The sequence below is a fragment of the Culex pipiens genome, chromosome 3 (genome assembly GCF_016801865.2).
Source record: "Culex pipiens pallens isolate TS chromosome 3, TS_CPP_V2, whole genome shotgun sequence".
Classification (NCBI taxonomy): domain Eukaryota; kingdom Metazoa; phylum Arthropoda; class Insecta; order Diptera; family Culicidae; genus Culex; species Culex pipiens.
The window spans coordinates 45177062-45203043 of NC_068939.1; the positions used below are offsets into that span (position 1 = coordinate 45177062).

Sequence of the window (25982 nt, forward strand, 5' to 3'; positions counted from 1 at the left end):
AAAAAACCAGAAAAAAAATATTCGCTTTACAGCATTGCCTTGGCGTTCTCGATTGCGAGCTTCTTACTCGAAACTAAGTGTCCGAAGGCTTGATTGTTGAGGCAATTGCAAAACTCTTTTTGCACCTTAGCTTCCATCCACCCCGGGATTCGAACTGACGACCTTTGGATTGTGAGTCCAACTGCCTACCAGTGATTCCACCGAGACAGGACCCAGGAAGACGACTCCTACACCTGGACTGAGCTAACGACCTAACCCTTTAGGTTAGTTAGACCGGGGCCAACATTTACTTCCCGTCCGACGGAAGGCGTGATCAGACAAATCTCGTCTCGAAAAATGCCACCGGGACCGTCTGGGATCGAACCCAAGCCGACTGGGTGAGTGGCAACCACGCTTACACCTACACCATGGTCCCGGATCCAAAACTAGATCTGTCCTTTTAATTTTAAGATTCTGCATGTTGAGATTTGCCGGGATTTTCTATTATTCTAACGAATATAAAATTATTAAAACGTTTGTAACTTTCAGTCGCATTCAAAAAGTAATATTCAAATTCTTTGATTTTTTCATCAAAACATCTTACAAACAAGCACCGCGCGAAGAAACGTTAAACGTCACTTTCCGTTTCTGTTCCTTTTCAGCTGCGTACCGCTTAAGAAAAATCTTTTCGTGACCCTTTCCTTGACCGTTTTTTGGGCGTTTTTTTATATGGAATTTTGCGTTCCTTCCGATCTGCATATCAGCCTATTATCAAAAAACGCTTCATGGCAATACAAGTACATTCGGATGTCTCCTGACTTTACCTGGTCACTCCGGAACCGGTTACCGAATAAAATGAAATTGAATTTTATGAACAACCACCGGAACAAGTTGATGTCACCTTCAAAAAAAAAACATTTCTCAACTCTCTGCGATTGAAAAACTTTGGAAAATTGTATTTTATTTCTTTATTGAAAAAAATAACGTGAACTCAATACATTCACTCACCCCTTAAACTATCCAAACGCAGCACATTTTTATTCTATTTCCAAACAGTGTGCCTCGAATGGACAGAGTGCGGGACAATATCTGCAACTCTGGAGTTTTTTTTTTTTTTTTTAAAGGTCCAATAAACCAATTTTAAATTTTTGCTTTTTGGGTGTTTTTTAATACCCCTGACTCAAAGCGGTTTCAAAAACACCCAAAAAGCAAAAACTGGAAATTTGGTTTATTGAACCTTTTTTTAAAAAAACTCCAGAACTTTACACTCGTTTGTTCGATTCTGATCCTTCTAGAGCGGGCGCGCGTGAAATCACCAAAAACAAACAAAAACCTTCAAACCCGCTTTGAAACTTTGTAACATCACGAATTCACACAAATATGTGGGGGATTTTTCTATCAGTTGATAGGTTTTTTTGTGTGTAAAGGGGTTTGTTTGTAACGCCAAAAAATCTTGACACATTTTGCCTACCAATTTTGCCCTACACTTATAAAAGTTTCACTTTTACACTGAGATTAGATATTTATACTGCATTATTATTTGATCTACGCACGGCTATGAGTTTTATTTAGATTTATGTTTAAAAATTAAAACTAAGCACAATTAGTCATTGCTCGGAACTGTAAAACAAGCGCGCAAACTTAAAGTTCGGACTGCGGGGTTTTGCGGTTGTGGAAAGAGAAGTGCCCGGGACGAATTCCATAAATTCACTGTTTAAATTTTTATTAGCTTACGTTGCACATTAACATCCACAAAAGAGAAGAGAAAAGGGACATGTTTAACATAGTTTTAAGGAAACGACGCACAGCTGCGCGTGCAGGTAGAGTTCAAATTACAGTAGAATTCACTCATCACTGAACTCACCTCACTCAAAGAGACGCTACTGCGGAAAGCTCTAACCCTGTGTTTTGTAATATGTTTAAATAAGGAAAAATATAAAGAAGTAATCACCACCTTCGCTTGAAACTATACCTCGCACACTCCCTCTCTCACTCTGCTGATTTTCAACCCGCTTAAATGTACATCATTTCCGCCATCGACGACATTTTCTTTGGAATATGGACCAGCGTTTCGAAGTAGCTGGCCATTTCGTCGATCGTAATGTCACAGGGCATCGAGCTGCCGTTGAGCCGGGCCTGCGTCGAACAGGATGCCGACGACGACGCCGTTGGGGACGACGAAGAGGAGTTGGGAGATTGCTGCAGACCTTGTTGCTGATGCTGGGGATGAGAGCTGTGATGGGGTGGAGTTCTGCTGGTGTTGTTGTTGCTTGAACCTCCTCCGATGGCCGGGACGGTGCTGCTGTTGCCGTTGCCACTGCTGCTGCTGTCCGACTCCAGCGATGAGGTACTGTTGTATCGTTTAAGCTGTCGAGCGCGCCGATTTCGACGGGCTGGGCCGATGAAGGTCATGGGACTGTGGCTGCTGCTGGCGAAGATATCCGGTTGACGTAGGGTTTTGAAGCTGTTGCGGGAAAAGTTCGGACCGTCCGCTGGCTTGGAACCGTTTGACAGGGTCAGTTCGCTGCACTGGGCGACGAGTAACCTGAAATCTAGAATGTCGTCGCCGGCGTCCTGGTTGAAGCCCTTGGAAAGATTGTTCTCCGATCGGGATGGCTTCAGCGGAGACGGTGCCGGCAGGAACGTGTTCGAAAGTCGTTGCTGCTGTTTGGTTAGCTCCTTGGACAAAGTGTTTTGCTTTACCAGATTCTGGTGCACGCACTTGCCAATGTTCTTCAAGATGGCTTCACGCACGATGACCTTCTTTTCACCCTTAACCTTGTGCTTAAACGGAGTTGGGTTGATAATTCCGTGCTCCAGACTGCCCTGCTGCTTATGCACCGACGTGGATCCCTTGTGGCAAGTCGCCGCTCCACCCCGTTCGGCACCACACTCGCAGCGAGCTCCGAATATCTGCTTGACGATGGTTTCGTTCCTCTGGAGGAGATGCTCGGCGGAAAGGTCCGGCACCTGGAACGGGTTGGGGACGGTGGTGACCCCGGATGGGTGGTCCGACCTGGAGGCGGCGGCGACGACGGTGGCACTCAGCAGCTCCAGGTTCTTGAGCGTTTCATCAAAATTGGCGTCCTCTGTTTCAGTGGACATGGTTGCGTTTTCCTGTAACACGGAGATAAAATTGAAAATAACAATGACGACGAAAAAAAAAACTGACAAAAGACAAAACTGGAATCAATATTTTATATCTGGAATTAAAACTATATGCAGTAAATGCAGTATACAATGTACGGAACACATAGAGGTACATTGCGTTTCAGCGTTCAGTTTTCACAGCGGCGAGTTGGCCGTGCAGGTTAGGGCGCGGACTTAGTAAGCTAGATATAACTATCGCCGGTTTGATGTTTTTTGGGATGACAGATATTTGTTCCTAGCGTCTGCCAGATGTAATTTTACACATTATTAGAGGTAAAATTAAAGCTTTTTTTCTGACATTAAAGATGTACCCATTTTTAGATGTAATTTTACCATGATTTCTTTTTTCTCTGTGTCAAATTATGACATGCAGTGAGTTACTTTCTGTTTTGCCTTCCTCACTTTACTGAGGGAAGGCTATAAAATCACTCGAAAAACTAACTTTTTAGTTAGACCTCTTAGACCTACCTTCATTTATACATATCGACTCAGAATCACCAGCTGAGCAAATGTCTGTGTGTTTGGCTGTATGTAGACATGTGTACCAAATCAATGTCACTGGAATATTTTGTCACATGCTCAACCGATTTTGGCCGGAATGGTTTTAATCGATCCGTCTTAACGTCCCCTAAGTTGCTATTTAAATTCATGCAGTTTTATCATGTATTTAAAAAGTTATGTTAAAAAAAATGTTTCATATTTAAAAAAAATTGGGTACTAAAGCCCTATGTCAATTTTTATGTACAACGGTAAAAAACACGATCAAAAACCATTTTTGATCACTTTTTTTTCATTTTAATGCAAAAAAAAATGACAGGACAACATTTTTTCGATGGATCAACTATGGTCCCCATGGAACTAGCTGTCAAGTAGGAACTTTTCTGTCAAGAAGGACCGCGAGGTTAATTTTTCAAAATTGCTTAAAAAATCCATTTTAAACTCTTTGTGGTGGTACAAAGGGTAATTGTACTCAGAAAAATAAGCTTTATCGCTGTAAACAATAATATCAGCAATCTAAGCTTCATTTTAGGACCCAATTATGGTAAAAAGGGTGGATTTTTCATGAAACCCTCACATGTTATATATTTTTAGAAAGCATATGAGAAGACCTTTCTTGTGGATTAAGAATTTTCAAGCTCTGACTTACTTATCTAAAATTACAAGCAGTTTAAAAAATGGTCTGAATTTACATAACCTCAAATGGTCCCGTCTGATCGCCACGAAAAAAGCCTTGTAGAGGGATGCCATTTTCCTGAAAGGCGGTGTCTGTATAATTTTGACAAAAAGTCTGTAGGAAGTCTATTTTTTTACTCGTCACTTATTTTTATTAGGACCTCTTAGGTGCTGCGATCACGTTAGGGGAGATCCATAAACCATGTGGACACTTTAGGGGATTGTAATCACTCTATAAATGAGAGGAAGGCACCAACCACCTAAAGGTGGATTAAGTAACGTTTTTTGTCAAATCCTTTGAATTTGCAAAGTATCGAAATTTTATAGGAAAATGTTTTTTTGTCTTGCCTAGCAACATATTTTATCTAAGCTCACACAACGATAAAGTTTGTTTTCCTGAGTATCAAAGTAAATAATAATGTAAATTTGGAAGCTGTAATTTTGGATGGTTGAATATTACCTCTTTTATGATGTAATTTTACCTCAATTTAGACTGAAAAAGTAACATTATACCAGAAAAGAGGAAAAATTACAATATATAAAAAAATGATCAAATCAAACCAGAACAAAGTTTTTTTTTATGCTTTTTGGGCCTCAAAACAACCCCCTAAAAATTGGGAGCGATTGGATGCGTCCACACTTTGCGCATTGCATTTCAATTTTGTATAAAATTAGTATGGAAAAAAACCTTTCTTTTTTCATTTTGATTATTATCATTTTTATGATAAAAAATCAAGGGACACAAAAATTCAAAAAACTTTGAAATTTCAACGAAAAGATTGATAGATAAGCAAATTTTGTGAAAATTGGAAATCATATAAAAAATAATTTAAAAAATCACATTCTAAAATCAAGTGAAAAAATTACGCAATGAAGTTTATCAAAAAGCAACTTTCTAACTATTCAAATTTCAAATTCAGTAGTTTTGTCGACCAATATGTCCAAAATTAATCTAGAAGCTCTAAAAGTGCCCAGTCACGACGTTCTTAGATTCTGGCAGCTCTGATAGAATATTTCTTAATTGAGTGCTGCAAAAAAGTGTCAACGTGGTTTATGGTTGGTCAACAAGCTTAAAAACATTGATTACCCTATTTAATAATTGGAAGTCGACCTCCGTGTACGCTCGAGAACATGCAGCAGTCAAGTGCTCAGTGCTCTATCGTTTTTTTCGAAATTTTTCGCCGTAGTTTTTTAAAACTTCATCATCCCGGTACGAGAATCGAACTCACGACCTCTGGATTGGAAATCCAGCACGCCGTTAGTCGAAACCCATCCCCTACCGGTCAGTATTCCAGTGAGCAGATTTACTCTTTGAAGGGATCTGACTTTGCCGAGCCAGACAGGAATCGAACCCATCACCTTCCGCTTACAAGGCGAAACCCAGTTGATTGTGATTACCCGCGAGTTTGCTTCTCCAGCATGCCAAAGGCCGCCCGTGGCCGTGGCAGTTCGAGTGCGGCCTCGAAAACCCGCAAAGTTCGTCTACCGGCCGTGTGCAAAAAGGTAAACAAACCAGCGCCGTGTTGGCCATGATCGCGCAGGGGAGCGTGAGCGCAGATGGAATCGACAAAAAGTTACTACATCCCGGATATGTTCCGAGATCATTGTCAACGCCAAAAAAGAATAATTCTCCAACGGAACGAAGACCACCTCCAAGTTTTGTTTTGGACACGTTGGCGGACGATGTTGACGAGTTGCTGGAAGGCCTCGGATATTGTCTGAAAATTGGTAAGTCGTCAGTGTAAGTTTACACATTTGACGAAAAGAACTTCGAGCTGGTTGTGGAGAAATTGAAGCGTCAAAACTTCGAGTTTTACACATTCGACCCCGTGCCGAAGACTGCCGTTAAGGTCGTCTTGCAGGGGTACCAAGACCGCCCGATCTCCGACCTCAAGAAGAACCTCTCGGGTGCTGGAATAACGCCGCGTGACATAGAAGTCCTCTCGCGGAAGACAACAGTCACAGGGCACCGTCAAAATTCAAGACCTGCGGTGAACTAAGGCGTTGGACGGTTTTTGGGTAAACTGGCGGTTCTACTCAAAGAACCCGTTGGACGCAGCACAATGCCACCGTTGCCAGAAATTCAGCCACGGCTCGCGGAAGTGCAACCTCCCGCCCCGTTGTGTGAAGTGCGGTGAATCACACCTCTCTGAGGCGTGTGCACTGCCATGTAAGGCGGACTTGGGGGACAAGGCAGAGCAAACCAAGGCGCGCATTAAGTGCGCCAACTGTGGAGGTAACCATACCAGCAACTACCGTGGATGCAGCAGCGTCCCACCCTCCTCAGCGAAGTAACTCAGCGTTCCCTCCTGGGTAGGGGCGATCATTCGCCAGCGTGGTCGCTGCCGGTAGTGGCAATACGGCCCAGCAAGAAGTTACCGGGGAAGATCTCTTTACCCTGCCAGAGTTCTTTGCTCTCGCAGGGGAGATGATGACGCGGTTTCGGACCTGCCGTAACAAGGCGGAGCAATTCCTGGCCCTTGGGGAGCTAATGATCAAGCACATCTATAAAGGATAAAAAACTGTGATCTGGTTTTAAGCTTTCTTTATTTCTATCCCCTTTCCCTTGTAATTTTAGTAAGTTTTTTTTTTTCTTAATTTTTCTTACTCTTGGTGACACCTTTATTTACAAGCAATAACTGTTCCAACATGGGTTATGATGTAACACATAGCTGTAAGGAACTCCAAAACTCTGTTATGTACCTCAAAAGAACTTAACGTATCTTGATTATTCACCAATAAAACCGAATTGAATTGAATAATTGGAAGTGCTACATGCATGTTGTTTGGTTGAAAAGTTCTCATGATATATTTTTCCAATATCTTTTTTAGAACAATGAAGCAGTTAAGGGATTATCATTATGCACTGTGTGTATTATAACAAAGCGACAATGAAAAAAGAAGTGGTATTAATCAGTTGAATTAGTTAAATTACAAACAAAGGTTCAGCTGATTGCCAATCTTTCTCTCGACTTTGTCTAAAACATCTCAAACTTGTTCTATACCGTCTGCTGGATGTTGCTTTCTACCGAGTTAAAGTCACAGAGCTAGGCAGTGTATCCTACACACATGACCTAGCCAAAGTCTTGATTACTCACCTTCTTGTTGCGTGTAGAACTGGTTTCGATACACTGTGCCAGCAGCCAGCGGTTTGATGTGTTGTATGTTGATTTAGTTCTGTTTTATTTTCCTTCTCTGGGCCCTCTTGTCTCTCGTTCAAAAAGCTGCGAACAGAGCTCTTGACGACTCCGACGGTGATTAGACAACCTCTATGCTTCTATAACAGGAAGTTCATTGACATGCCACCGACTTTCAATGACGAATTCGCGAACCGCTGACAAGTTCTGCAAACGGAGAGATTAAGTTGATCAGTGTTGGACTCGACTGGGTGCAAACTTCGAGAAATTGAAACGGGACAGGAAGAGGAAATTTTCCAGAGCGGGACGGCAACAAAACAAGATTTAATATGGCGTTTCCTAAAAAGGAAAACACACACACTTTTCTCTCCCTCTCTTGGGGGACTGTGTTTGATTGAAACCACTGAGACTAATCGAGAGGGGGTGGGGCAGAAGAAGGAAGTGTCCTTCAGACTGTGGTTCCGGCCAACCCTAACGGGGCAAATATTGCAATATTTTAGATAGTTTGTTCTTACGACATTTGACCCAAAACACATGAAATACGTCGTTTGAACACCTTCTTGCGTACTCTATCTTTTGCGTATTTACAATTTGCTCCTTTTAAACGTACAACACACACAGCCTACTGCAGGCTACACAGAGCAGTGTGAAAAATGTCAAAAGAGACGACGACGTCTTCGTGACGTCACGAGGGCACATATTTTCATCACATTTGCATCACTTTCCAGCGTGCAATTGGGCTTCAATTTAGCGCTAATCGCAAAAACACACAATTACCACTTATATAAGTACACCAAAAGTACCCCAAACGAAACATACCCGTGCGCAATTGTGAAACGTACAAAATGTGGGGCTTCTAAGCCTGTGTTTGTTGTGTGTACTCGGAGAACTCTTTGCTCCAACTATTAACGAACTGTCACAGCCAGTGATGATGATTCGACGTCGACGCAGAGTGTGTAAATTTTGCTTCGATTCAGTATGTTTTTTTTTCTACTGAAAGGAAAATACCTGCTTCGATGATCTGCTGAACGAAAACAAAATATTGCACGCACACTACTGCTGAAGGGTTTGGATGTATGAGTGCGAGGCGCATACTTTTGTTCACACAAACAAAAGTGATTCATCAAAAAATGGCTCGAGACAATGTGGTTTCACAAAAGAAAGGTAAGCGACAGACCGTTATTTCGTGCGTTTAATTTGTGTCACACTGTGCGGTAAAAAGTTTTCCATTCATTCGTTATAAAATGGAAAATTCCATCTAATTTCCCGGAATAACTATAATTTTTAATTTTTCGATATGCTTCTTGCATTGTTTCTGTCATTGTTAAAAATTGCAGTGCGCTAATGCATTGAAACATCACAAAAATTGATGCGGTCAGGCCTACTGCGTAAAGTTAACCGTAAAGATGATTTCTAGAGTTTTATTTGGAGAGGTCTTATACAAATAGAAAATCCCATACATTTGTTTACACTAATGTTTGAGGATTATTACTCGCTTATTTTTTAAAAAAGGTTCTTTGTACATGTACATAGCAAATCCATAGCGCTTTGTTTGTTTTGAAAAAATAATCTAGAATAAACACTGAAGGGAGCGGCCGTGGCTGACTGGTTACGGTGTTCGCTTTGTAAGCGAATGGTTCTGGGTTCGATGCCCATCTGCTCTCAACGAGAAAGTTAAGAACATAGAAATTTGAAATGATGAATTGAACGAAAAATCAAAGTCGCTCGAGACGGGGTTCGATCCCCCGTCCTTTGGATTGGTAAGCAAAAATGCTAACCACTAGGCCATGACGACTTGGTGAGCGTGGACTGGAATTAGGAATACTGTTACAGAGAGCGAGTTGTGGCGCTATAACCACGGCAAATAGAGTCCAGGGCATTCGTGGAAATACAATGTCCCATCCCAGAGGGTCCCGGAGTACCAAACCTTCTTAGCATGGTGCTCCCAACGAATACAACCAAAAATCTCGGAGCGTATGGTGGTGTGTCCCCACGCTTCTTCCTCCCCTGTCGATTCAAAATTGTGTTGTTGTTCGAACACTCTGTGCTCAAACTCAACCCAATTACGGATCATCTCTGCGATACGGCTTTACGCAGTAGGCCTGGCCGCTTGTGATGTTCCAATGCATTCCGATGCAATTGCGCACTACAAATGTTAATAAATGACAAGAAGAGTGCTAGGCGTCATCTAACCTAAGGCACTCTCCAGGATCCCTTCGAAAGATTGGCTGCGCTAGGGTCTGATTAGATTAGATTAGATTAGAATAAACACTGAAACACTGAATGTACAATAGAGTTATCTATGCCCGAGCTCACGCACACTAGCACCCCATTTGTTTTGCTGGCGGGTACAAAATTTAACCTCAATCTTTTTCGTGTACGTACACGCAATACATGCGCACGTAGATAACCCTATAGAAAAAGCATCGTGGTTACGTTCCACTTACATTTCATTTAATGAATGTGTAGCAACATTTGAAAGGGGCGGTACGGCTTTGCTCTTATACGGCCTTTTATTACACGCGTTTAAATGGACAAAGAGCAATGTCGCACCATTCCTTTAAAAAGTTGCAAAGGCGACAGCCTTTTTATGGGAAATTTAATGAACTTTTCGAATCTACTTTATCCCAGAGGGGTATTTTTTCATTTTGAGCTTAAATTTTCATTTTTTTATGAAAAACACGTCTTTTTTTGCATGTTCAAAAATGAAAGGGGTCGTACTGCCCATCCGTAATAAGTTACCCCTTAGAACAAAGTTTCACACAAATCGAAGAGGGGTCGGGGCAACTACTGTTTGAATTGGCGGAGAATTACCCATCGAGAATGTATTTTTTCCTATTTCTATAAGCTGGTGTTGTTCAAATCTAGAGTTTTTTTTCGAAAAGGTCATATAAACATATGAAAGACAACAGCTTATAGGTTTTTTTGAAAAACAAACTCTAAAAATTAACCCTAACACTTAAAGAAATGTAGCTTGGCTGAACCTTGCCAAGATTATTTCCTTGGTTTGATGAAACTGGTGTCATGATGTTTTTTGCTGCACGGGCATATCAAGAAATTCAAATGAACTGTTTACATTGAAGAGTGTTTTAAAGGTCAAATGAATTAATAAAAACATTATTGCATCTAACTTTCAATTTTTAAGCAAAAAGTATCATAAAATACTTTATACAGTGTTTTGAACTTTTGCACAAGTTTTTTTCAAAGCAAATAAACATTTTTAGCAGTAATTATTTTTGTGCTTTGAATTTTCGAAAAAATTAATTAAGGAGGAGGTGGGACAAAAATTTGAAATTTGTTACAAATAAGTGATAAAAAAAACTGTAAAAATGAAAATGAAAAAAACTATCTTCAAATTATAGCTAGCGAGATCTCATCCTTGGTCTCGTAATTCACAGCAAGAGAATTCTGTTTGTGTCACTCCTTCTCTTTTCCTCGACTACGCGCTCTCACCGATGAGTTTTTCGTTCTATCAGAAAACCGCATCCAAAGTTTTGGGAACCAACCACGCATTACGTACCGTTGAACTGTGCTGGCGAAATTGGTTTTGTGGATGATTTTTTTTTTGTTAAACACGAATAAGCGGGTAAAGAGAACGAAAAGTGTGAAAAGTGGTCGGCTGAGAGGATGATCAGGATGAAAAGAAGAGCAGTGATATTTAAAGCATGACTTTTTATGCTCGATAAGTGTAGTCTGAGAATTGAGCTTTTGTTATTTTTACAACGCCTGCTCAAAATATTCACACAAAAATCTTTCTTCAGGTTGCATTTTGTAGGAAATTGTCCAAGGAAATCGATAAAAAAAAAACAAATGCTTCAAATATCGTGTACTCCGGACAATTTTCATAATAATCTAAAATAACCTCAGAGTAAACATTTTTTTTTTTTTCAAAGTAAATGTTGAAAATCCGTAGTAACAGTTCAATAGGGCGAATCTGCGATTGTAAACAAGCAAAGAATGACTAACTAACAGACATGATAGAACATTTTGTTTTTCAAACAGGCGTGCGCCAACAAGCTTTGTCAGTAACTGTAGTTATGTAATTGTAAGTTGCTATAAGTCATAATCGATAAGAGTCAGGTGACACGCAAAGTGATAGTAAATAAACCGCAAATGACCCATCTAATTGCAGCCTTGTGAGACGTTTGAAAATAATAAAATGGTACAAAATCAATAATCAGCAAAGGTCAACCGCCAGGGCACTCCATCAGTATTCTTCGCTGTTAAAGATAACCTCTGTCAATGACATCTTCGAATATGTTTGTTCCAGAATTTGAAATGCACGTATTTTTAATCGGTCTTGCATTTTATCATTTATTTTCCATTCATTCCAGTGTGTGAGTGTGTGGGTCTTTTGTCGAACCAACAGAAATGCCACTTGTACTTACTGCTTCTAGCTTAGCGTGTTAGTAAAAGTAATTGTGATTTAATATCCGAGGGATGGAAACGGGAATCGACGCTTATTCGTACACCCATCCTTCGCTGGCCGGGGTCCACGCGACCAGTTCCTTCTCGGTGAACCACAGGGCGATTTCCTTGTTGGCCGACTCGACGGCATCCGAGCCGTGGATGATGTTGCGGCCAACCTGGATGCACAGGTCACCACGGATGGTTCCGGGGGCGGAATCGGCCGGGTTGGTGGCACCAAGGATCTGACGGCCGGTCTTGACAACGTTCAGACCTTCCCACACCATCGGGACGACCGGGCCGGAGTTCATGTAGTTGACCAGTCCGGGGAAGAAGGGGCGGGCGGACAGATCAGCGTAGTGCTTCTCCAGCAGCTCCTTCTCGGCCTGTTGATTAGAGCAATCGAACGAAAAATTAGCAAAGAGAAAAGGTTTCCACGTGGTTTGTGAATGACCCCCAATCTTCTTGATTTTGTGTTTCTCTTCGTCTGCCACGAGGTTGCGAAATGTGAGGTTAGGGCATTTCCGACAGCCGGTAGGAGAGGAAAATCGATTCGTACTCACCCACATGAACTTCATGGCGACCAGCTTGAAACCCTTGGTTTCGAAGCGCTTGATGATCTTACCGACGAGTCCTCGCTGGACACCATCGGGCTTGACCATGATGAAGGTACGCTCCTTGTTGGCCGCCATCGCTGATGAAAATAATGAGAAGAATGCAAGAATTGAACCGATCATACAAATGCACAAAACTGGAATGTCTGTCTGGTTGGGAAACTAGGCAGCAGCAGGCCGGTCGTCGACGTTGACTGAATTTGCTCTCTCTTGTCTGCTGTAAAAAGTTTTTTTTTCGCGGAACTCTCTTGAACTTTCTCTCTCTCTCTCTCTCTCTCTCTCTCTCAAGCTACGCAAATTTACAAGTGGAGCTTTTCTAAATGCCGGCGTAATTTGGATGTTTGTGTGTGTGAAGGAACGGAAAGGGGTTGGACCTCTAACTTAGTCTTATTTTTAATTAAATTAGAATATTTTTGAAATTTTAATATGTAATAAAGTCTAGACTCTACTATCCCAAGTCCACAGCAAAAAGAAAATACTAAAAATAATCGAAACCAGAAAATAAACAAACATTAAATAAAATTTGAACCAGCAAAAAGAAAATACTAAAAATAATCGAAACCAGAAAATAAATAAACATTAAATAAAATTTGAACCAGCCTTGTTAAATGAAAGATGGTTCTTTCTCAAGATTGAACAGAGTTCAAAGATTAAAACTTTATAATTCTATTTTCAAAACGTCTTTTTTATAGTTTTGAATTGTAAGGTTGCAAAATACTTGAAAATCTGTTAGTTTTAATTAAAACTTTATGGTTCTCACTCGATTTCAGATGTTGGATTTGAGTTTGAGATAGCCTATTTTGTTATACAGCCTATTTTGACTCACTGGTTGTTTACAGAATGATGCAAAATGAAGACTCGATTGAAAATATTTTTTTTGAGCTATACTGCCGTTCTACGCATAATTGTCCCATGTCAGTTTTGGACGATTTTGACTTTATGACATTTTTAAGTTTAGTTTTATGTGTACTTTAAGAAAACACATAAAATCTGGTACTTTGTTCACAAATTCATTAAATACAACGAGCAATTCTCTACGAAATCGGTCTTTTTTCTTCAATTTTAATTTTTGTATTTTTTAATCCGGCTGAAACTTTTTTGGTGCCTTCGGTATGCCCAAAGAAGCCATTTTGCATCATTAGTTTGTCCATATAATTTTCCATACAAATTCGGCAGCTGTCCATACAAAAATGATGTATGAAAATTCAAAAATCTGTATCTTTTGAAGGAATTTTTTGATCGATTTGGTGTCTTCGGCAAAGTTGTAGGTATGGATACGGACTACACTGGAAAAAATAATACACGGTAAAAAAAAATTTGGTGATTTTTTTATTTAACTTTTTATCACTAAAACTTGATTTACAAAAAAACACTATTTTTAATTTTTTTTATTTTTTGATATGTTTTAGAAGACATAAAATGCCAACTTTTCAGAAATTTCCAGGTTGTGCAAAAAATCACTGACCGAGTTATGAATTTTTTAATCAATACTGATTTTTTCAAAAAATCGAAATTTTGGTCGTAAAAAATTTTCAACTTCATTTTTCGATGTAAAATCAAATTTGCAATCAAAAAGTACTTTACTAAAATTTTGATAAAGTGCACCGTTTTCAAGTTATAGCCATATTTAAGTGACTTTTTTGAAAATAGTCGCAGTTTTTCATTTTTTTAAATTAGTGCACATGTTTGCCCAGTTTTGAAAAAAATATTTTTGAAAAGCTGAGAAAATTCTCTATATTTTGCTTATTAGGACTATGTTGATACGACCTTTAGTTGCTGAGATATTGCAATGCAAAGGTTTAAAAACAGGAAAATTGATGTTTTCTAAGTTTCACCCAAACAACCCACCATTTTCTATCGTCAATATCTCAGCAACTAATGGTCCGATTTTCAATGTTAATATATGAAACATTTGTGAAATTTTCCGATCTTTTCGAAAAAAATATTTTTGGAATTTTCAAATCAAGACAAACATTTTAAAAGGGCGTAATATTGAATGTTTGGCCTTTGTGAAATGTTAGTCTTGATTTGAAAATTCCAAAAATATTTTTTTCGAAGAGATCGGAAAATTTCACAAATGTTTCATATATTAACATTGAAAATCGGACCATTAGTTGCTGAGATATTGACGATAGAAAATGGTGGGTTGTTTGGGTGAAACTTAGAAAACATCAATTTTCCTGTTTTTAAACCTTTGCATTGCAATATCTCAGCAACTAAAGGTCGTATCAACAAAGTCCAAATAAGCAAAATATAGAGAATTTTCTCAGCTTTTCAAAAATATTTTTTTCAAAACTGGGCAAACATGTGCACTAATTTAAAAAAATGAAAAACTGCGACTATTTTCAAAAAAGTCACTTAAATATGGCTATAACTTGAAAACGGTGCACTTTATCAAAATTTTAGTAAAGTACTTTTTGATTGCAAATTTGATTTTACATCAAAAAATGAAGTTGAAATTTTTTTACGACCAAAATTTCGATTTTTTGAAAAAATCAGTATTGATTAAAAAATTCATAACTCGGTCAGTGATTTTTTGCACAACCTGGAAATTTCTGAAAAGTTGGCATTTTATGCCTTCTAAAACATATCAAAAAATAAAAAAAATTAAAAATAGTGTTTTTTTGTAAATCAAGTTTTAGTGATAAAAAGTTAAATAAAAAAATCACCAAATTTTTTTTACCGTGTATTATTTTTTTCCAGTGTAGTCCGTATCCATACCTACAACTTTGCCGAAGACACCAAATCGATCAAAAAATTCCTTCAAAAGATACAGATTTTTGAATTTTCATACATCATTTTTGTATGGACAGCTGCCGAATTTGTATGGAAAATTATATGGACAAACTAATGATGCAAAATGGCTTCTTTGGGCATACCGAAGGCACCAAAAAAGTTTCAGTCGGATTAAAAAATACAAAAAAAATCGAATGACCGAAATCCTAGAGAACTGCTCAACACCAAGTCTGTTTGTCCCATCGTTGAAGTTCTACGCATAATTGTCCCACCAAGTATTTTCTTACACGGAATCATCAGTTTTACTAAGCATTATGTCTTGTTTACCAGTTGTATAGCAAGATAATCACAAATAAGGGTGATAAACTGATAACTAGGGCGATTAGGGACACATAGGGCGAATAGGAACCCACGGGACAATTATGCGTAGAAACACAGAAATCGGTCGAAAAATTTCAATCACGTTTTTCTTCGCACTTTTTTGAACATGGGACAATTATGCGTAGAACGGCAGTATAGGAGGGAATCATGGCAACGTTCAGCCAACAAATACAAACAAATGTCAAACACCCTTCAAAGCTTCGTTTCGCAAAGAAAAATGTCTATGCAAGCCATGAGAAAGTAAAATTATTGACAACCGGAAGAGATTTTTAAAGCAAAGAGAATCCAAGGGACCGTCGAGGAAGAGATCCTTCAAGCAAGAGAAAATATCGAGGAATGAAGAGAATCGAAGTATGCAGTTTGGAGGGATTGAAGAATTTATCGGTAGCCAGAGAGTCGACTGTACATAACAATGAGGCTTATATTTCTGAGCACAACAGTTTGTGCATACAAATAATTAAATTGATTTAAAAAAAAATGAAAAAAAATCCGACCTTTGAAATAGTTTGCATGGAAATAAAAAAAGTGATCCGAAATCTTTCTCTGGCATGCCTTTTATCGTTTTATTTAAATATTTACATGGCGCTTTAGGACCCTATTGCACGTCAATGTGCTGATATGCCAACATTAGGTGCTCGATCGAATAACATGCTGTTCCCCTATTCGATAGAGAATTTTCTTGCTCGATACTCTCAAAAAGCTCTTCAGCTGATCTTTGCGCATCGCGTCGCCATCGTTGTGTTGGTGACGTAAATTCCGTTTCCATTCATGATTGTACGATGATAACTCCGCGCTGTGCACTAGTGTTGGTGTGTTTACAGGGTTTCGGTCATGTAGTTTTCCACCGGAGATCGATGTAACGGTGTATTGGTATGTTTTACAGGGTTTGACGAACAAAAATAGTCCCCACGAGCGTCGCAACGCGTTAGCACGCACTTCCTGCCTTTTAGTGATTATCCCGGTGCAAAATGATCCCGTTAGATCACGGTCCGTGAATTGTGATCGCGTGTGAAACAATTTTGAGGTTAGATTCGCGTTGATTGCTGCGATTCATGCGTGTGACAGCCAAAAGGTGTGACAATTTTGTTTCGCGGTTCGCGGCTACTACGACGTCTCTCAGGTGTTCGGGCGCGGTGGGGTGGTGTGTGCGTGTGTTGGGTGGTAAAAGAGAGTGCGACAGAGACGGAACAGGTTTGGTGGTCAGAACGGCGCAGGACGATAATCAGCTGCAGCTGCAACTACTGTGTGGGGAAGAAGACAAGAGTATCGAACTCGCGCAATAAGAAGAAGGCATCGGATTGGACGACGGTCGTCGTGCCATTTTGCTTCAACACTACTTCATTGTTGAAAGTCGTCTGATTTGGAGAGGTATGAAAATCGTGCCAGATTTTTTTTCTTCTGATATAAGAATCTTGTAGTTCCGTTAGTTTGGGACAGGTCGTCCAATTGGTCCTTGATAAACAAGCATCGATACCCAGCAAGTGATCGTAGTTGGCATTGCCAGTAAATTATTCTCTATAAACACTGTTTCGTGAACATATTGAGCACTAAAAAAAAGACTATAGAAAGTTCCAGTGCAAATTTTGTGCAAAAGCTGTCAAGATAGACACGTAGCGATGTCCCCAGTGCAACTCGTTGCCGATGATAATACAGATGTAGGAAAGTTACACTCTTATCAAACGGTCTACTACATCATCGGGCAACAGGCAAACGCCGCCGCGGAGGATCAATCCGAGGACAACCCACAGGTACAAACGACCGTGTACCAACTCGATTAACATTGTGTAACCAGTTCCAAATATACAGTTTAACCATTCCGCCTACAGTCCAAATCATACAATAACAATAGATTTTGCAGTTCAATGCGCTGTGCACTTTCACATGCATCCGACTACTTTGATTAAATTTTCCATTAGTCTACTAAACACTGTTTGTAGTGGACTCATTATTCCTTTGTTTGTGTTTGGGTGGTACTGTCACATGGGGCGTCCGTGGATATAAAGCTGGGTACCTTGCAAAGTGCATTGCTTGGGGAGGTAGCCGCTTTGGGCTTGCTTGCACTAATATCAACATAAAATTTGGATTTGTTCTGGAACTTTCCATCCGACTGTGGGCTCTTCCACCCCTCCGCATGTTATGAACGAATTACGCTTTGTTTAGGTTCGGTAGTCTAATAAGATTGTTGAAACTAAAAGGCAAGCTATAATAAAAGAAAATAAAAGTATTTCTGGAGACGGGTTTTAAAAAAAGTCAAAATTTAGAAGCATGTACCGAGCTTCAAAATGCCTCAAAACTTAAATGTTTTTGTTCGCATTCGCATGGAGATAGTGATCTTAGCGGTTATCCGAAGCCTCGATTATCCTATGTTTAGATTACCCGAAGTTCGTTTATCCGAAGCTTTGTATGGGACTTCGGATAATTGAAAGAAAAAAAAAAATGTTTATTGGACCTTTAAAAAAAACTCCAGATTTTATTCTTATTTTTTTATTTTCTTAATTTTAACATTTAATTTGAGTTCTGTGATCCTATTTTAGTCAAATTTGAGTTGTTGATTGTCTTGCAGCATATAAAATACATTTTCTCAGTATTTCAACACCGCCATCTTGGATTTAAAAATTCAAAATCACGTTAGAGCATGTTGTTGGTAATATTCAAGCTCAACGATAAAAAATAAGACGATCATTTTTTTGGTGATTCGATTATCCGAAGTGAAACTATTCTGAGGACTTCGGATAATCGAGTCAGGACTGTAATTTTAAATATCAGAACCAACCAACAGCTGAGTCAGTCGCCAGCAAGCGACAAGTTAAGACGTGTTTTGCTCGTGTTGTCATCTCACGTGCTTGGAAGTTTTTGACGGATGGAGGTGGAGATTTTCGGCCCGTCCGCGGGAATAAGAAGCGGAAAAGTCCAGCGAGGTCACTGGAATCGTCATCGAAGGAGAACAAGTTGAGAAGACCCTGCTCAACAGCAAAAACAACAACAATGCCAGTGCAGCAGGAGGAGGAGACGCCCCGGCGGTTCCAGAACCCAGAAAATCTGCCGGTAATCAAAAGCAACCACCTCTGGTGGTAACGAACTTGAGCTTTAACAGATTTCTGGATTTAATGGCCCTGTGCAAAGTGAAACCGGAGTACAAGCTGACCCGGAGCGGAATAAAAGTGACGTGTTTTTCCGTGGAGGAATTTAACACCGTTCGAGAGCTGCTGCTTCAGTACAAAGTGCACACGCACGATCGACGAAGCGAACGATCCCACCGGGTCGTTCTACGTGGACTCCCAGAAGTGGATGTGGAGATTATCAAGGATCGACTCAAGGAGGATCATAACCTTGATGTTTAGGATGTGAAGGCCATCAAGCGGAAGGAAAAGTCCACCGTGGGATAAACCCTGGGGCGATTCTACAAAACGGAACAGTGTAAAGACGAAGTAACTCAACCCAAAAAGTGTGCTAACTGCTCTGGATCTCACGAGGGTCTGGACCGTAGTTGCCCCAAACGTGCGTAGTTCATCCAGTCTAGGCAGCAGGCGTCCAAGCCGAAACCGCCAGCATGGAAGAAGGACAAACAGAGTCCGGTGGTACCGTCGTTCTCCGCGGCGGATTTCCCTCCGCTGCCGGTTCCGGTGCCGAACCCGGAGCTGAAGAAAACAGACCCACAATCCGCAGCTGATGCAGGAAGCAGTCAAGGAAACACTGGCCCTGGTGCCGGTGGCCAACCCAAGGCGGAAGGAGACGAGGTGCTTGACCCCCGGTCCTAACCAGGTCTCGGTACCGAAGAGGACCTAATAAAAATAAATTAGCGAATAAAAAAAACCAACCAACAGTTTGTATCTGGGCTTCTTTTCATAAGGTTCTATAAGCAAAAGTAAACATTCTATGTATCTCCTTAACACCTAAAGTCAATGTCCATGGCAGTAAGCGAGATTCACACATAATTTCTACATTTCAAGTCGTGTACTAAATTTACTGGGATTCCTATCTAGATAGATCAAGAGAGCACACGGGCATCAATATGCTTAGTAATAAAAAAAAAGTCAGGACATTTTAGAAATATATGTTCTATATTAAAAATAAATATAATGGATCTTAATAATTTTCATGTGATTTCAATGATAATGTTTTGTTTAAATATAACCATTGTTTAATTGTTTTTCCTGCAGAAAATGTAGAATATATGTGGTATAGACCCGTTATGCTATGCTATACTAACTTTGTAGAATATAGATTCTATTAAAATAAAAGTCTCAAGTTAGTGTGATATTTGTAGTCGTTTTTCGATCGGTTCTCTACCAATTTTTGAATTTAAAATCCTTGCAATGCTCATTACCGAAAAACAGTGGAAATTAAATTTACTCTAGAGAAACTATCTAAAAAGTGTCAGAGGTAGGGATGGCTTCTACAAAGGCTGTTACGACCTATTACAAACTAACACGAGAAGTGTCCTGAAATCTTATAACTAATCATCACAAGCATGCTTAATTCTTTTTTTCATTTCTTCCGTAGCCTGGTTTATTCGGAAAGAAACGATTATGTTCATTCAAAGGAACACACATTTTCTATTTTATTTTGCGAAAATGAAATCCACGCGCAGTAGCGTACGCAGAGAGTACAGTGAGAGGGGATTTTTTTGTGTTGTTTTTTTTTTACACACACAAACCACATCGACGGCTGACTGGCTGGTAATAGTAGTATAGTGCGCGCGATTCCAACAAAATAGCAAAGAGAGGAGTCTCCGTGCGCGTCAACTCACACTCACGTTTCGGTACCTCGACGGGTAGGGCGGGGTGGGCTATTTTGAACCAATTTTTTAATAGGTTGATTCAAGGAACTGAAACGTTACGATTTTATGTTATATTTCCAACATTGGTTGATAAGGGCCGACAATAGAAACCCGTACCCTACAGTTCCTCTTTTGCTGCACTGCGTTACGGTGGCTGGTTCCACGACGCGTGATTGTGAGAGTGGGATAGAGCACGGTCTCTCTACAATACAAACCCCGACATTCTCTAACACGGTAGCCACGGCGAGGCCAGGCCAGGTCAGACCAGACCAGCGCAAAGCAAAGCAAAGGAGCACATCATCTCCGAGCAGTATAGAGTGAGTCCGTGACGGAAGGGGAGAATATACACTTGGATAATATGGCGATTGGCTGAAATCAGCATCAAAATCACCTTTTTTCGTGTGCTCTTTTAGAGAAAAGTTGAAAATTTTCCACGTAATCGATCCCCAGCGTTTGAACTTGACGGTCAAGTGTGAGTTCAGCGCGAGTACTTGTGACCTAGGTGTGTTTCTTCACGTGTCGTGACCGTGGTGATATCATTCTCTACTGTGCAAAACCTTACAAAAAGTGCTAATTGTGTGACATTTTCTCTTCAATGCTTCTCTGAACAGATTGCGCTAGCTACAAATTACGCCAGTGGTGCTGAAATACGAAAGCGCAGAAGGGTAGAAGTCTTGCCGAAAATGCAGGGACAGGTTCCGGGCGGCACCCAGGCCGTCGTACAGCCTCAGGCATCCCAGCAGGGAGGGCCCCAGACGGTGGTCATCCAGCAGCAGCAGCCGCCACAGACCGTTGTCCAGGTCGTCCAGCAGCAGCAGCAGCAAGTTGTCCAGAACAATGCTAAAATCGATCAGGCCCAGCAGTTGTCGTCAGTCGGTGAGTTTTTTTTTTATTTCCGCTCTCTTGGATATTGAAATATTTGCGTTTGTGGTCCCACGGCATCGTGGTACAGTATCACTATACACAGTTTAGCGAATATAATTATAGAATCTGCAGCAGATGGAATGTCACGTAATGGGTTTTCCTAACACGATGAAAAGGAATCAAGTTTATGCTGGCGAGCGATGAAGCATTCAAAGAACTTTTTCCTTTGCTGCTGTCTTCCTATACACAGTGTTTGTGGAGGGCTTCAGCGTTACATACTGCAAGGGTTTGTTTTGTACTATAAAAATAAATTTAAGATAAAACAAAACATGTTTACGAGTCAAACATACCATTATTTATTGCATTTGAAATTAAAACTTGTTTGATTTAGTAAAGGAAAGGTGTATCGTCACAAACTGGAAGACAACCTATGGAATGTTAACATTAACCTTAACATGTTAACATTAAGTTGATTAAAAAACTGTCACTGAATCCGCTTTGTAAATGCCGGCCTCGATACTCTTCACGGGTGTTCCCCTTAGGAACATTGAAAGATTTACTTATACATTTTTGAAGGCTGTTTTGTAAAGGTTGACTTGAAACAAAATTGTTGTGACAATACATCTTAAATTCATCAGAACTACTGAAAGGAAGATTATATAATACAGTTTATGTGTTATAAAAGTTAAATAGTTCTTTTGCAAGATATAACATTGTCGATTTAAAGATATGGAGAAGCTTTCAACGGAGAGCAATTCAGGAAAATATGTCTAAGTTTGGATTAAAAAAAAAAAAAAATAGCGCAAAAAATCTTTGATATGGATTATAATTTAGGTAATAATTATTTTATACACTAGTAGTGATTCCTTCGCCAAATTCGGTGTACACACAAAAAAATATTTCTGATTGTTACATCATTTATGATGTAACACTTTTGCACGTCATCAAACATTTAAATTCAAATGCAATTTGATGTTAATTTGCAACAAATTATACGTAAAAACCTGCTTTTACGTGTGATTTAACCGTTTACATCGAATCTCAAGTTTGCATCAACTGAGTTTATATGTGATTAATTTTTTTCGTGTCGAGTAAATTCACATATTTTTTTTCTGTGTAGTTCGCTTTTCTCAGCCAGCAGAAAAATTATTTTCGCTGAATTTTTTCACTGATTTGTAAGCTGGTCAAATTTGACCGAACCAGTAAAGCAAGTATAAGACTATGGCAAAAAAAACAAGCTCGCACTTTTTGACAGTTTGTCTGCTTTATTTGTTTGCAGAAACGTCAACCTGCATACTTTTTGAATTGTTTGCGAGTTTGCCGCAATCATATTTGCTAGTTGGGTAAAGTATCAAATACGAAAAAGTGCGAGTTTTTTGTTTGTTTGTTTGCATGGTTGAAAGGAAATCTTTTCTAGCGAATATGATTGCCTGAAGAACGTTTCTCTGACCCGTTGAGTGTGGGATAGACGATTAAAAATTTTGATGATTGGGTTTAGTAGCTAACTTGCTGCGATCAAAATGCAATCTTCCCCCTTAAACACCACGTTAGGTGTTACAGGCAGCGATTAATCTAATCTAATCTCTAATCTAATCTAATCTAATCAGACCCTAGCGCAGCCAATCTTTCGAAGGGATCCTGGAGAGTGCCTTAGGTTAGATGACGCCTAGCACTCTTCTTTTCGTTTATTAACATTTGTAGTGCGCCATTGCATCAGAATGCATTGAAACATCACAAGCGTTAAAGCGGCCAGGCCTACTGCGTAAAGCCGTATCGCAGAGATGATCCGTAATTGGGTTGAGTTTGCGCACAGAGTGTTCGAACAACAACACAATTCTGAATCGACAGGGAAGGAAGAAGCGTGGGGACACACCACCATACGCTCCGAGATTTTGGTTGTATTCGTTGGGAGCACCATGCTGCACCATGCTAAGAAGGTTTGGTACTCCGGGACTCTCTGGGATGGGACATTGTATTTCCACGAATGCCCTGGACACTATTTGCCGTGGTTATAGCGCCACAACTCGCTCTGGTGTTACAGGCAGCGATTAAACGCTAATTTAATCAATTTAATTAAGTCATCGAATTTTAAACACCGTTTGTCATAGTTGGTCACTGGTTTAGTAATAATTTTCGCTGTTTGGGAGATCAGTCTCGCTTCTGCGATCCAAAATCAACCAGGAGGAGGATATTTTTCTGTTAATTTCGAGTGAGAGTAGTCGGATGATTTTACAAGTTTATATTTTTATTTCTCAATCAGTGAAACTTTGCTGAAAAAATGTTCAAAACCTAATTCTGATCGTTTTGAACTTGTCAACGCGTTGGAATTGTTGACTTTTTTGATGAGCTGCACAAATTTTGCTTTTTAGTTTCACTTAGTTTCACAAAATCTTGTTGAGTTCCGTCAATCAATTCTGAGATGAGAATGACAACTGCCACTTCTGCAGCTTTCTGCTAACTTAACTTCTCTTGTTTTATATATTTCTTATTTAATTTTTAGTTTTTTATTCGCTCATTGCCTTTTCGTATTTTAGTTTTATGTAGTTTTAAAGTGACATTTTAAATTTGTTGCTGTTTTCTTTTAATTTTTTGCTATTGAATGATTCCATTATCATTTAAATTGTAATAAAATGCAAAGAGTTATACATAGTCTGTAAAAATACTGCATACTTATTTTTACTCAAAATATATAAATAAACAAGCATACTTGAAATTGTTAAAGTAACTTAAAACAAGGCAAACTTCAAAACCTGAAATTTTCTGCAATTTTAAGAGATCTCCTTTCCAGTAAATCTTTCCCAGTTCCTGAGGGGAACACCCTTGAAGAGTATCGGGGCCGGCATTTACAAAGCGGATTCAGTGGCAGTTTTATTCTCAACTTAATGTTAACATGTTAAGGTTAATGTTAACATTCCATAGGTCGCCTCCCTAAGGTGTCGTGATAAGGTCCAGTTTGTGACGATACACTACCTTCCCTTCACTAAGCAATCGATTCCAGAAGGGAAAAGATTACCAGTTGTGTTGGTCCGAGCCGGGATTTGAACCCCGATCTACCGCTTACGAGGCGGAAGCGTTACCACTGGGCTACGTGGCTCGGTCCTTTCCAGTGCTTTTAAAAAATCAAAAAATAGTTGAAACATTGATTTTTGGTGATTTTTTTCGATCAAAGCCGGGATTGAGAGATAGTGGGCCGCAACTGACTGATTTGATATGTTAAAAAAGACAAAAGATAAAACATGAAGTACAAAACAACAAATTTTCCTAAATAAATAAACTAAAACAAGAATCAACTCGGAATGTTTTGCACTATTCGACAAAGTTGTAGGGAATTGAATTTCCTACAAGAATCTAACACTTTGACAAGTTCTCGTGAGTAGCGAGTTGTGGCGCTATAACCATGGCAAGTAGTGTCCAGGGCATTTGTGGAAATACAATGTCCCATCCCCGAGGGTCCCGGAGCACCAAAACTTCTCAGCATGGTGCTTCCATCGATTTATTGCTCTAACAAACAGGAACGTGAGCGGGGGATCCCCACGTTTCTTCCTCCCCTGTAGATTCAGAATTGTGTTGTTGTTTGAACATTCGTGCTCAAACTCAACCCTCTTCAACGAATCATCTTTGCGGTAAACTTTACGCAGTTGGCCTGGCCGCTTTAACTTTTGTGATGTTTCAAAGCAATTTATTGCATTGGGGCACTGCAATTGTTAATAATGACAAGAGGATGCTAGGCCTTAATCAACCTAAGGCATTTTCCAGGATGCCCTCGAAAGACTGGCTACGCTAGGGTTAGATTAGATTAGATTAGAATCCCACACTTTGACAAGTTCTCGTGAGATCGTTGCTGTTGAGCGCAAAAATATACGGGGAAACAAATTGCTTCAGGATTTTTCCGGCAGGTAGCGACCCTCGAACCTTTAACTGATTTAGCTTAACAATTTAACAAATACTTAATTCTTCATAAGCAATCGGTAAAAAAAAGAATATTGTATGATCGTCAAAGCCACCGACGGTGAACGCACCCAAAGGAGTCCGACACATAAGCTCATGTTTTCGTTTTCATTCTCACTCTCCGTCTCTCTCAACCACTCTTTTTCTTATCCTAAGACTGGCTGAGAAATTATGGGAAAGTATAGCCCGTTTTTGGCTTTTTCATGCCAGAGGCGTGGCCAAAATTTGTGTGTATTTGTAAGTTTAATTGTATTAGAAAAAATAACTGTGATATATAATAAAGAGAAATAAGATGATGTTAGCAATGTTGTTGTGACAGTTGTTGATCACTTGATTTTTTTCAACCAGTATTTTGTTCAAATTACAGCAATGATCACTCTTTTTGGTAAGAAGACTAAACTAAATTAAAAAAACTTGAGCAGTAATCTAACCACAATGTCTTCGCGGGAGTGTTTTAGAGTGAATTCCTAAGGGCAGATCACTTCTGATACTGAGGTTTGTATGGAGTGTGTATGTAGCGAGTATCGTACTAGATATCGTGCGTATGATACGCGACCCAGTATTGACCATTATCTATGAAGATTTATTTCAGTGTGGAATCTTTTGACATTTGTCAACGTCAAACTTTGGTGCTGTTTTTGCTGATGGTTAGATGCAGTTGGCGGTTTCAGATTCTGCAGGGCGAGGTTGAGTCGATTTTGGTGATAAAACCAAAGACAATCGCGGAGAGCGATTGCGGGTTGTTGGAGTACCTGTAGGACATTGTCGGAACGAGGCGGTACATGCAACAGTTGATGAAGATCAACGAACCTG

General features: G+C 39.7%; 3 protein-coding genes across 10 annotated transcripts in view; 1 reads left to right on the top strand and 2 right to left on the bottom strand.

Annotated features, from left to right (window-relative positions):
- Positions 1-1123: 1123 nt before the first annotated feature.
- On the bottom strand, positions 1124-8426 carry LOC120420066 (probable serine/threonine-protein kinase DDB_G0272282). 3 transcript variants are annotated; one of them, XM_039582985.2, is made up of 3 exons: positions 8259-8426; positions 7401-7646; positions 1124-3096 (listed from the first exon to the last, which is right to left on the bottom strand). In XM_039582985.2, exon 3 carries the CDS (start codon positions 3082-3084, stop codon positions 1993-1995), a length of 1092 nt encoding a protein of 363 aa, XP_039438919.1. In that variant the 5' UTR covers positions 3085-3096; positions 7401-7646; positions 8259-8426; the 3' UTR covers positions 1124-1992. The 3 variants fall into 3 exon arrangements, with proteins under 3 accessions (XP_039438919.1, XP_039438923.1, XP_039438920.1); XM_039582989.2 differs by having other exon boundaries at positions 8282-8417; XM_039582986.2 differs by lacking the exon at positions 8259-8426 and adding an exon at positions 7955-8099.
- A 141-nt stretch (positions 8427-8567) lies between these two features.
- LOC120420064 (UDP-N-acetylglucosamine--peptide N-acetylglucosaminyltransferase 110 kDa subunit) overlaps positions 8568-25982 on the top strand; it is a 54926-nt gene continuing 37511 nt past the window's right edge. Inside the window, exons 1-3 of one of the 6 annotated variants that reach the window (XM_039582982.2) lie at positions 20659-20674; positions 20771-20859; positions 20969-21233. In XM_039582982.2, the coding sequence (XP_039438916.1) occupies positions 21041-21233 (193 nt within the window). In that variant the 5' untranslated portion in view covers positions 20659-20674; positions 20771-20859; positions 20969-21040. The other 5 variants (XM_039582980.2, XM_039582981.2, XM_039582979.2 and 2 more) reach the window with 5 other exon arrangements.
- On the bottom strand, positions 11727-12644 carry LOC120420067 (nucleoside diphosphate kinase). The gene is made up of 2 exons (XM_039582990.1): positions 12410-12644; positions 11727-12232 (listed from the first exon to the last, which is right to left on the bottom strand). Exons 1-2 carry the CDS (start codon positions 12581-12583, stop codon positions 11900-11902), a joined length of 507 nt encoding a protein of 168 aa, XP_039438924.1. The 5' UTR covers positions 12584-12644; the 3' UTR covers positions 11727-11899.

What these genes read in the sequence shown, in the direction of transcription:
- LOC120420067 (XM_039582990.1), bottom strand. Translation starts at nt 12,583, where the DNA reads ATGATCGGTTCAATTCTTGCATTCTTCTCATTATTTTCATCAGCGATG. An exon ending in TCGCCATGAAGTTCATGTGG is followed by an intron (nt 12,233 to 12,409) that starts GTGAGTACGAAT and finishes TCTAATCAACAG; the next exon opens with GCCGAGAAGGAGCTGCTGGA.
- LOC120420066 (XM_039582985.2), bottom strand. Translation starts at nt 3,084, where the DNA reads ATGTCCACTGAAACAGAGGACGCCAATTTTGATGAAACGCTCAAGAAC.